Source organism: Papio anubis, chromosome 12 (assembly GCF_008728515.1).
Source record: "Papio anubis isolate 15944 chromosome 12, Panubis1.0, whole genome shotgun sequence".
NCBI lineage: Eukaryota > Metazoa > Chordata > Mammalia > Primates > Cercopithecidae > Papio > Papio anubis.
The window spans coordinates 66,131,201-66,143,468 of NC_044987.1; the positions used below are offsets into that span (position 1 = coordinate 66,131,201).

Below are 12,268 nucleotides of genomic sequence, written 5' to 3' on the forward strand. Positions count from 1 at the left end.
TATTATTCTCATCATATTATTTTGGCCAGAATTTTTAAACCAATAATGGCATTAGAATTTCAACAATATCTATGATCTTCAGAATATCTATAAACCCCCAAAAATTATATGCAAAATTTCACACATATGTACATTTGGGAGGAGAAAGAGTTCATAACTGCTGTCAGATTGTAAAAGTGTTCCATAGTCCCCAAATTCTCAGAACCATTGCTCTATTATTATACTACTAATCTCAGAATTGGCTATTGTTTATATAATATTCAGGATTCATTAAGAAAGTTTTCTCTTCAAAAGTTATAAAACTTTGCTGTGTTGGATTTTTTTTAGAGATAAATGTTGAACTTTCAAACAGTTTTAGGATTTAATGAGGTTAACTTTTTTTATTGAAATGTTGATGAGATAAATTATATTTGATTATTTCTTAATTACAAATCATATTTGTATTCCTATAATAAATCCTACTTGGCCATACTGTATATGTATGTGACTATATATGTTTTGGGTTTAAAATGATTGCATTTTATTTCTTAATTTTGCACTTATATTCATAAGTCAGATTGGTCTTTTGGCTTATTTGTGTGTGTATTATATTTGCTGCTTTGAAAACAGGTATAGGTAATTGTCATAATATTAATTGGAAAACACTGCATCTTTTTCTTTGTCCTGAAACAGTTCATCTAAAGATAAATCACAAGATTTACCTGTTCTCTGAAGGAATAAATTACCTCATTCATTTTATCCTGGTGAATGGGCATTTGCATTACAATCTTTTGATAAAATTACTTCAAACCACTCATTTTTACCTGTTTTATTCAAGGCTAAACTTCACATACTATTAGAAAGCTATTTCATTTTAAAAATCAGACATTTATTAATGTAGTAGTATTTGCTTATAATTTTTAAAGTTTCATTCCATATCTGAGATTATTTTACATATTTTATTCCTAAATTACATACTTTTGTTTTCTCTATTATTTCTTCATTAGATTTTCCAACAATTTTTTACTTAATATTTTGAATGGCCAAATCTCAGATTTATCAGTTTTAACTTTTTGAAATTAATTTCTGCTTTTAATTCTGTTTTCTCTCTCTGTGTCTATTTCGTTTTCTAAGTTGATTTGAAGAGCAATTTAATTCATTTTTATTGTTTCTTATGTGATAAGATAAAGTTATTCTCATTCGAATTCATACAAACCTGAATCTACTATATTTTGTCATATATGTGTTCAGCAGAAATCTATCGTTCTTCTGAATTCTTTTATCTTTTTTTTTTTTGGTATATAGCCTAAAAAGTGTTTTGATTGTGACTTGTGTGGTTTTGTGGGTTTGAGTTTTCTTTTTTATTTCTTTTCTATCTGCAAACTTAAAGCTTTCTCTACCCTCAAAGTTAAAAGGAAACTAGAACAATGATTAAGATATGAGTGAGTATCTTTTTTTGCAACGAGTTTGCCGCCAGAACACAGGTGTCGTGAAAACTACACCTAAAAGCCAAAATGGGAAAGGAAAAGACTCATATCAACATTGTCGTCATTGAACACGTAGATTCGGGCAAGTCCACCACTACTGGCCATCTGATTTACAAATGCGGTGGCATCGACAAAAGAACCATTGGAAATTTTGAGAAGGAGGCTGCTGAGATGGGAAAGGGCTTCTTCAAGTATGCCTGGGTCTTAGATAAACTGAAAGCTGAGCGGGAATGTGGTATTACCATTGATATCTCCTTGTGGAAATTTGAGACCAGCAAGTATTATGTGACTATCATTGATGCCCCAGGACACAGAGACTTCATCAAAAACATGATTACAGGGACATCTCAGGCTGACTGTGCTGTCCTGATTATTGCTGCTGGTGTTGGTGAATTTGAAGCTGGTATCTCCAAGAATGGGCAGACCTGAGAGCATGCTCTTCTGGCTTACACACTGGGTGTGAAACAACTAATTGTTGGTGTTAACAAAATGGATTCCACTGAACCACCCTACAGCCAGAAGAGATATGAGGAAATTGTTAAGGAAGTCAGCGCTTACATTAAGAAAATTGGCTACAACCCCAACACAGTAGCATTTGTGCCAATTTCTGGTTGGAATGGTGACAACATGCTGGAGCCAAGTGCTAACATACCTTGTTTAAAGGGATGGAAGGTCACCTGTAAGGATGGCAATGCCAGTGGAACCACACTGCTTGAGGCTCTGGACTGTATCCTACCACCAACTCGTCCAACTGACAAGCCCTCGCACCTGTCTCTCCAGGATGTCTACAAAATTGGTGGTATTGGTACTGCTCCTGTTGGCCAAGTGGAGACTGGTGTTCTCAAACCCGGTATGGTGGTCACCTTTGCTCCAGTCAACGTTACAACCAAAGTAAAATCTGTCAAAATGCACCATGAAGCTTTGAGTGAAGCTCTTCCTGGGGACAATGTGGGCTTCAAAGTCAAGAATGTGTCTGTCAAAGATGTTCGTCGTGGCAACGTTGCTGGTGACAGCAAAAATGACCCACTAATGGAAGCAGCTGGCTTCACTGCTCAGGTGATTATCCTGAACCATCCAGGCCAAATAAGTGCTGGCTATGCCCCTGTATTGGATTGCCACATGGCTCACATTGCATGCAAGTTTGCTGAGCTGAAGGAAAAAATGATGGCCGTTTCGGTAAAAAACTGGAAAATGGCCCTAAATTCTTGAAGTCTGGTGATGCTGCCATTGTTGATATGGTTCTTGGCAAGCCCATGTGTGTTGAGAGCTTCTCAGACTATCCACCTTTGGGTCGCTTTGCTGTTCGTGATATGAGGCAGACAGTTGCGGTGGGTGTCATCAAAGCAGTGGACAAGAAGGCTGCTGGAGCTGGCAAGGTCACCAAGTCTGTCCAGAAAGCTCAGAAGGCTAAATGAATATTATCCCTAATACCTGCCACCTCACTCTTAATCAGTGGTGGAAGAACGGTCTCAGAACTGTTTGTTTCAATTGGCCATTTAAGTTTAGTAGTAAAAGACTGGTTAATGATAACAACGCATCGTAAAACCTTCAGAAGGAAAGGAGAATGTTTTGTGGACCTCTCTGGTTTTCTTTTTTGCGTGTGGCAGTTTTAAGTTATTAGTAACTTAGTAATTTTAAAATCAGTACTTTTTAATGGAAACAACTTGACCAAAAATTTGTCACAGAATTTTGAGCCCCATTAAAAAAGTTTAATGAGAAAAAAAAAAGATATGAGTGAGTATATTTCCATACATTTTTTGTATAGTAAGAACTACTTTAAGTTTAAAATTATTAGCTCAATAATTTTTACTTTTTGCTAGCATTTTGTCTATCATTTCTCTACTTTGATCTGCCATTCTATGTTCCTAGAAATTTATCTATTTTTATTTCCGGAATTTTTAATTTATTCTATAATTTTTATCATTTCATAGTATTTCTCAATTTCTCAAACATTCTCTTAATTCAGTTTCCTTCAGTATCCAAGACTGGTTTTCACAGTCTTTTAATTTCCTTATGACATTTTTTTATTTCCAGGTGTATTTTTCTTACAGCGTATTGAACAGGTTTATGACTACCTATTCAATAGTATTTTGTTTTATGTTGTTGGTAGTACAGTTTACAGATGTTTACGTTTCTCCTATTACTTACTTTTTTTTTTTTTTTCCGGAAGAGGGCCATCTCCTTTGATAGCTTAGATATGTCCCATTAGTTTAAATTGTTATGTTCCTATCTCCCATGACTTCACTCTATTTATTCTGAAGTACAAAAGTCTAGAATGTCTTATAATAAAACAGTAGTTTCTAATTGATATGCTGTGTTTACCAATATCACTGATCCTTTCGTTTTATTCAAAATTGTATAGGTTTGTGTGTGTGTGTGTTTATGTGAATGTGTGTGTGACAGAGAGAGAGGGAGAAAAAGAGAGCTTGAGCAATTACAGTTGCTAAAATCTCCAATATTTTCCTCACAATTATAAATTTTTTTTCTTTTTTCACTTGTTAGTGCCACAGAGCAGTCCAATTTCAGTGTGATAAGTATTATTTTAAGAAATAATTTTTTTCTGCATAGATTCTGCAATGTTTTTAATATATTCTTGAAAACCATATTGTTCACGGGGGCACACTGGTTGTTAGTCATTCTTTGATTTTGCCTGTTGCTTCATGAGTTCTTGCTATTATCTAATTGATTTGTTTGCTTAATAACATCTTCATTATCTTTCTTACTATTTATTATTCCAGCTCCATTTGTTTGGCTCAGTTTTTCAGGGACATTAATTATTTGTTACATTGTTTTCTGCTTTTTTAAGTTTTATCTCATTTTCATCTATTTCTCCATTTTCTACATCTTATGGGAGAGCACTTCAAGCCTTTCCACGTAAATTTTCTATTTTAGGCAGAGTCAGAGTCAAATCCAAGCTTTATTGTTCTCAGTAAAAATTTTGTTTTTGCTATTGCAGTTCACTTTCATTACAATATTTTCCTAATTACACATAGCACCCTGTTTGTGCCTACATTTTTTTAAGGACTGCCCAAAATCTAATTTTATTTTTGCATTCTTTATAAATAAAAAGCAACCAATAACCATTTTCCTCTTAGATCCAACTTCAATGACCATATTTTCAGGAACTACTGAAAGATTTCAAGTATGTTGTTTGTAAGGAAAGGAATAGTTTATAATTACTGAATTTTACATTTTTGCTTAATATACAAAATTTTTGCTTAATGTATTAAGCATATTTTTGCTTAATATGTTTTGTAAACTATAGTTAACTCTTGGAATGTCTAAAATAAGCTACCTTTATTTTCATTAATAAAAATGAGTAATTTAAAATTTTATGCACATGTAACATTTTAAATATACAATTTCCTTAACATAAGGTAAAACAGTCTTAGGCAGGCTGCCACTGGGATTTTTTTTTTTTTTTTTTAATTAGAGGCAAGGTCTTGCTATGTTGCCCAGGTTGATCTCGAACTCCTGGGCTCAAGTGATCCTCCCATCTCAGCCTCTCAAAATGTTGAGATTACAGGTGTGAGTCACCACACCTGACCTGGGAATTTTTTTAATGTATGTGGTAATACACAGGTGTAGATCACATTTAGTTTATGACCAAGTTAAGTAATAAGTCAAAGAACATGTAAAATTTAAGAACAAATAGACCGGTTGTGGTGGCTCACGACTATAATCCCAGCACTTTGGGAGGCCGAGGCGGGTGGATCACCTGAGGCCAGGAGTTCTAGACCAGCCTGGCCAACATGGCAAAACCCTGTCTCTATTAAAAACACAAAAATTAGCCAGGCATGGTGGGACACCTGTGATCCCAGCTACCTCGGAGGCTGAGGCATGAGATCGCTTAAACTTGGTAGGCAGAAGTTGCAGCGAGCCAAGACTGTGCCACTGCACTCTAGCCTGGGCAACAGACCGAGTCTCTATCTCAAAAAAAAAAAAAGAAAAAAAAAAGGTACAAATAGATCTTTGAAAAACTTCTGACATTTATTTACCTCTGGACAAATAAATAAGTGGGAAGAGTCATCAGTATAAACCTCTTTTAATTTTAGTCTTTATCATTAAAATTGCCTAAGTTCTTGGAACACAGAAAAAACAAATTTGAATGCATTTGTAACAGTTTAATAATTTATATGTCTCATTCTGATCTTTTAATGGAATGTTTTAAAGCCAAAGCATAATTTACTGCAAAGATAAATTAGAAAAGGCAAATAAACTTTTGAATAATATGTTATAATGACCTGGACAAAACTGATTATTAGCTAGTAATACAATTATTAGCACATGCAACAGATTGAAAAATTAAATCCTATGCTACATACTCTTAAGTATTTTGTCAAACATGAGATATATTTAAATGTTTCTATCAATTGCATTCCTTTTGCCACATATGTTTTTATTTAAAACACGAAAACAATTATCTTTCCTCCAGATTCTCATGTTAATCAGTGCAAAACATTGCAATTTTAGTAAAAATTGTTTATTACAATGTTATTTTAGAAAGGCTTATTCCTCAAACTATTGAACATGTACTTAAAAGACGGCCAAATTATGAGAACGATCAACTTCAATGGCTTCCTCTACGCCCAGCTTGGCTTCTCCATGTCCTTCCTGTGACTCATCAAGAGAGACCAGGGCCTCATTTATGCCACTTGCAGAAGTTTCTCATGATATATCATTATCTTGAAAATTTAGACTTTTAATAGCTTATTTCATTTTTTTCATTGTGTTCTCCTCTTCTTAGCAGCTTTTTAATTTTCATATTCCTTTTGGTTTTCAATATAGAAAACAACCTTAGTTTGTTCTTTGCTCATACTAGGAGTGTTTTTCAAGAGATTCAGAAAAACTCCACCCATTGTTCTTTGACGACCATTCATTATAAAGAGGACATTTCGTTCCACTTCAGCAGTTTCCATCAGATGTTCAATTGCCTTTTGTTCCCAATAATCCTCACTACTTGAGCCATCAGATCTTTCTTTGGTTCCTGTACCCCGAATGAAATTTCATTAGCCACTTTCTCTTGAGAATCTTCCTTTGTGGTCTCATATCGACCTTTATAGTTCATTTCTGGTTCTAGTCTGTTCCCTAGCCTGTCTTTTACAGGTCATTTCCTTTTGAGATGACCTAGCCCCTTTTCCTCTTCCTTTGATCCCATTTTTGTTTGTTTGTTTTTTGTTTTTTTGCCACCATGCATATATTCAGCTAGTTTCTCGTCTAGTCCTTTTATATGCTCTTGAGATTCCCTCTTAAGTTTCCTAGCAAGCAAACAATCGTAGGTCTCGAACTGTCCGCTTCTGTCAATAGCGCCCTCCATTCCCAAGATATCAACTTTAGTGGCCACTGAATCTTAATTCTGTTCCTGCAGTACAGCACCCCACATATTATTAATCTTCTTTGCTCCAGAAACAGGTGGTTTCTGACTGCTCTTGGCCAAACTGAAAAGACTCTGGTTTGGGGAGGAGGGTTAAAACATTTCTGTCACTTGCGCTTCCAAAGACAGCTATCGTTGTCTGAATTAGAAAAACTCTCTTCACTTGAATCCACACTTTCAACAACTAGGTAACATGATACTGGTGCACATGCAGTTGCCCTGCTCTGGAAGGCCCTCACAAGCACTGTCCCCGCCTAGCACTTTCCACACTTGCTGCGGCCTGTCGCTGGGTGCCGCCCTTATGTCAGAATCTGAGTCATGTCGGAAAGCTGCCCATCTTCCATGTAGCCGGCCTCCAACACCCTCTTCCCGCGGTGCCTGTTCCTATATTTTAGCCAACTTTATTTTCATCTCTGTTGCCTAGAAAGTCTTTAAAGACTATGTTATGTGTTCCTGTGCCCCTTTAAGGTACTATATATTTCTGCATTTTGACTTTCATTGTGATGTGTTATAATTGATTATTTAAATATTTTCTCTATTACATTCTAAGCTTCAGTGAATAATCAATCATTGTATCATCAGTGCTGTCATAGAAATTGAATAAATACAGAGTTTCCTTTCATATTATTTAAGATCATATCTCTTGTTTCATAACTTTTTATCCATGAATGTTTTCCTTTGAAACTTCACTCTAATGTTTCCTATATTTTTTATAGATTTTTTTTTTTTTTGTGGGAATCTGTTTTTTCCAATTTTCCTGTTCTTGAAAGAGAAGTAGTGGGAATCTCCTTGGACACACTCACTTTCCACAGAGTTATAGTATAATACTCCTCTCAGATCTTAATTTTGAGAGTCAGTGGATTATGTAGGTACTAAGAATCAGTTGTCAATTATAGATATGCTGGACCAAAGAGGAAACTGCTAACATTGTTTTCCATAGTCTGATGTGGCAAGAAAGAATAAGTATTATGTGATTTGAAGTAGTCTACAATTCTTACATTGAGTGAGAGGGGAAGTGCATTAAAACAACCACACCCTGTAAACATTATTCTCACTCATCCCTTCACCTCTATTTTTTCTACTTAAAATAACTTCAAAATAAAATATGATACAATATACATTTTTCACTGCATACCCTGTCAATTGTTTTGGAACTGGAGTCCCTAAATGCATACAGAAAGATTAGTAATAGTTTTGACAGCAGATGAAGATGAAAACAATATGTCTTTGATGAAGGCCAATATATAACAGGTATAAATAGAAACTTTCTACTGTTTTCTCATCTTACTTCGCTCCATTGCCTCAGGATCCCTTTCACTTAACCCTATTACAAAAGAATTAAGGGTGCAGAAGAAAACGAGTGTGTGTGAACAAGATCAGATTTGTTTTAGTAAATATGCTAACAAGATAAAAAAATGGAACATAAAAGAGAGGAGAAAGGTGACCTATGGCTCATTTCAGTGCTTAGGCTCTGACCACTCTTTATTGCGTCTTTATTCTTAGCCAACACAAGACCCTTCCTCTTCCAGCTGAGGTGCTGACCTTGCCTCTATCATTGACAGTAAGAGAAAATCTGAAAAACAGATTGAAAATCTGACTTCCAATCAAGAATTCCTCTCCAGGACCACAGTTGGGGATTTATGCCTATACTTATGGCTACAGGAAACCGGACAGAAATAAGTGAATTTATCCCCATGAGCTTCTCTTCCCTGCCTACTGAAATACAGTCATTGCTCTTTCTGACATTTCTAAACATCTACCTGGTCACTCTGATGGGAAAGAGCCTCATTATTCTGGTTACCCTAGCCGACCTCATGCTACACAGCCCCATGTACTTCTTCCTCAGACACTTATCCTTCCTGGAGATTGGCTTCAACCTAGTCATTATGGCCAAAATGCTGGGGACCCTGCTTGCCCAGGACACAACCATCTCCTTCCTTGGCTGTGCCACTCAGATGTATTTCTTTTTCTTCTTTGGGGTGGCTGAATGCTTCGTCCTGGCTACCATGGCATATGACCGCTATGTGGACATCTGAAGTCCCTTGCACTACCCAGTCATCATGAACGAAAGAACACGGGCCAAACTGGCTGCTGCTTCCTGGTTCCCAGGCTTTCCTGTAGCTACTGTGCAGACCACGTGGCTCTTCAGCTTTCCATTCTGTGGCACCAACAAGGTGAACCACTTCTTCTGTGACAGCCCACCTGTGCTGAAGCTGGTCTGTGTAGACACAGCACTGTTTGAGATCTACACCATCACTGGAACCATTCTGGTGGTCATGATCCCCTGCTTGCTGATCTTGTGTTCCTACACTCTCATTGCTGCTGCCATCCTCAAGATCCCATCAGCTAAAGGGAAGCATAAAGCCTTCTCTACGTGATCCTCACATCTCCTTGTTGTCTCTCTTTTCTATCTATCATTAAACCTCACATATTTTCAGCCTAAATCAAATAATTCTCCTGAAAGCAAAAAGCTGCTATCATTGTTCTACACTGTTGTGACTCCCATGTTGAACCCCATTATCTACAGCCTGAGAAATAACGAGGTGAAGAATGCCTTCAGCAGGATGGTCTGCAAGACCCTAGCCCTCAGAAACTGTATCCCATAGACCTTAGGAAGTAAGGCTAAATTCTACTGAATAACAATTAGTTTCATGTTTGGGACACCTCTCTGCCTCTCTTCACATATCTATTGGAATGAAACTCAGCTATTGAAATGGCTATTGGAAAGCTCGGTGGAGAGAAGAGAGTCCAGTGTTGATGTAAACCTGTCATTATCATCTTCTAGATTCCTTTACCTACCCATCATATACTTAATCTGTTTTTCTTATTGGTGCAATTGGCACTTTGACACTTCTGTGGCTAAACCATTCGAGATACTCACTTTGCTAATGAGCACAAATGTGAATATATTGTGGACAATATGGAACTACTTGTAATATGACCTTGGGGACACACAATGGTCAAGACAATGATAATTATCAAATGTCATCTTGGCCATCATCTTGGTTTGGACAATTCTGACACCATTCAGTAGAAAACCCTATAATACTTCCAATACATAATTCTGGCTCTTCCTTTCATTTTGCATGCTCCTAAGGAAGTGTTGGCTTTTATGTTTGTGGATATTTAGCATGGATAGAGAAAAGAGGGTCACTAATCCCCATACATGTTCCTTTATAAGCCCAATAGCCTTAAAAGACTCCTTCCTTAGGCTATTCTTCCCAGGCAGAGTGAGCTGTTTCCAATTGTCTCTTGCAGATTCATTTTCAAGTTCTTAATCCTTGTTAAAGTAATTTCAAAATTTCACAAACACAATCTCAATCATAATGCTGCTTTTTTCAAGGCTTACAGTGGATCTTAGCTGACTCCTATATTTGCTTAGTGCCTTTAAATTTTAATAAATTGTTGACATGAAAATACAAAATATCATAAAGCACAATCATTGCCATCAGAAATGAATAATTTGATCAACAATGAGGGATTTAGATGAGGTAATTGCTAAAAGTAAATTCATTTTACAATTAAGCAAAGTAAGATTCAAGTTATTCCTCCCCAGAAGCCAAGCAGATGCCAGTGCTATGCTTTCACAGCCATCAGAACCATGAGTCAATTAAATACTTTTTCTTTATAAATTGCCCACTTTCAGGGATTTCTTTATAGCAATGCAAGAATTGCCTAACACAGAAAATTGGTAGTGGCAGTGGGGCATTGCTATAAAGATACCTGAAACTATGGAAGTAATTTTGGAACTGGGTAATGGGGAGAGGTTGGGGAGTTTGGGGGGCTCAAAAAAGACAGAAAGATGAAGGAAAGTTTGGAACTTCTTAGAGACCATTTAAATGATGGTGACCAAAATGCCAATAGTGATATGGATGGTGAAGGCCAGGCTGCTGAGGTCTCAGATGGAAATGAGAAACTTATTGGGAACTGGAGCAAAAGTCACATGTGTTATGCCTTGGCAAAGATCTTGGCTGCATTCTGTTCATGCCCTAGGGATCTGTGGAAGTTTGAACTGAAGAGTGATAATTTAGGGCATCTGGTGGAGGAAATTTCTAAGCAACAAAGTGTTCAGATGTGATCTGGCTGCATCTAACAATCTATGGTCAGATATGGGAGCAAATAAATGATTTAAAGTTGGAATTTTATGTCAAGGAGAAGCAGAATATAAAAGTTTGGAAAACTTACAGCCTGGCCATGTGGTAGAAAATAAAAGCCCATTTTCAGGAGAAGAATCCAAGCAGACTTTGGAGCAACAATTTGCTAGAGAGATTTGCATAACTAAAAATGAAGCCAAGTGCTATTAACCAAGACAATGGGAAAAGGTCTTGAAAGCATTTCAAATACCTCTGTGACAACCACTCTCATCATAGGCCCAGAGACCTAGGATGGAAGAATGGTTTTGGGGGCCAGAACCAGGGCCTCATTGCCCTGTGCAGCCTCAGGATACTGCTGTCCACATCCAGGCTGCTCTGGTTCCAGCTGGGGCTCAAAGGGGCCAAGGTACCCCTTGGGCTACCACTCTAAAGGGCACAGGCCAAAAGGGTTGGTGGCTTCCATTTGGTGTTAAGCTGGCAGAAACAGAGTACAAGAGTGAAAGAAACTTGGCAACCTCCACCTAGATTTCAGAAGATATACGAGAAAGCCTGGGTACCCAGGAATCCTGCTGCAGGGGTAGAACCCTCACAGAGAACCTCTACTAGGGAAGTGTTGAAGGAAAATGTGGGATTGGAGGCCCCACACAGAGTCTTCACTGGGGAATTCCCTAACGGAGCTGTGGGAAGGGGGCCACCATCCACCAGACCCCAGAAGGATAGATCTACCAGCATCCTGCATCCTGTACCTGGAAAAGCACAGAAACAGAACTGCCTAAAGCCTTGGGAGCCCACCCCTCACAACAATGCGCCCTGGATGTGGGACATGGCATCAAAAGAGATTATTTTGGAGCTTTAAGATTTAATGACTGCCCCCCTGGGTTTCAGACTTGCATGGGGCCTGTAGCCTCTTCCTTTTGGCCCTTTGGAGTGGAAATATTTACCAATTGCCTGTACCACCATTGTATCTTGAAAGTAAATAATTTGTTTTGATTTTACAGGTTCATGGCTGGAAGGAAATCAGCTCCAAATGAGACTCTGTACTTGAGACTTTGGACATGTGAGTGATGCTACAATGAATTGAGACTTTTGGGGAACTGTTGAGAAGGCATGATTGTATTTTGTGATGTGAGAAAAACATGAGATTTGAGGGGTCAGGGGAGAAATAACATAGTTTGTATGTTGTCCAACTATATTATTCCTCCCCTAACCCCTCAAATCTCATATTTTTCGATAAATGTCATGTTGAAATCCCTCTAAATCACATGTTGAATTATAATCCCCAATGTTGGAGGTAGGGCCTAGTAGGAGGTATTTGGGTCACAGGGGTAGATTCC

General features: G+C 37.5%; 1 protein-coding gene and 2 pseudogenes across 2 annotated transcripts; 2 read left to right on the forward strand and 1 right to left on the reverse strand.

The window, feature by feature from the left end:
• Window positions 1-1,442: 1,442 nt before the first annotated feature.
• On the forward strand, window positions 1,443-2,996 carry LOC101000452 (annotated as a pseudogene). The gene has a single exon (XR_637498.4). The product of XR_637498.4 is annotated as a putative elongation factor 1-alpha-like 3 (transcript).
• Window positions 2,997-5,389: 2,393 nt separating this feature from the next.
• Window positions 5,390-7,411, reverse strand: LOC103877689 (annotated as a pseudogene).
• An 822-nt stretch (window positions 7,412-8,233) lies between these two features.
• Window positions 8,234-9,824, forward strand: LOC103877688 (olfactory receptor 10A2-like). The gene is given in 1 exon segment (XM_021926145.2): window positions 8,234-9,824. A coding segment is annotated over 1 exon segment (966 nt). The 5' UTR covers window positions 8,234-8,480; the 3' UTR covers window positions 9,447-9,824.
• The last annotated feature ends 2,444 nt before the right edge of the window (window positions 9,825-12,268 follow it).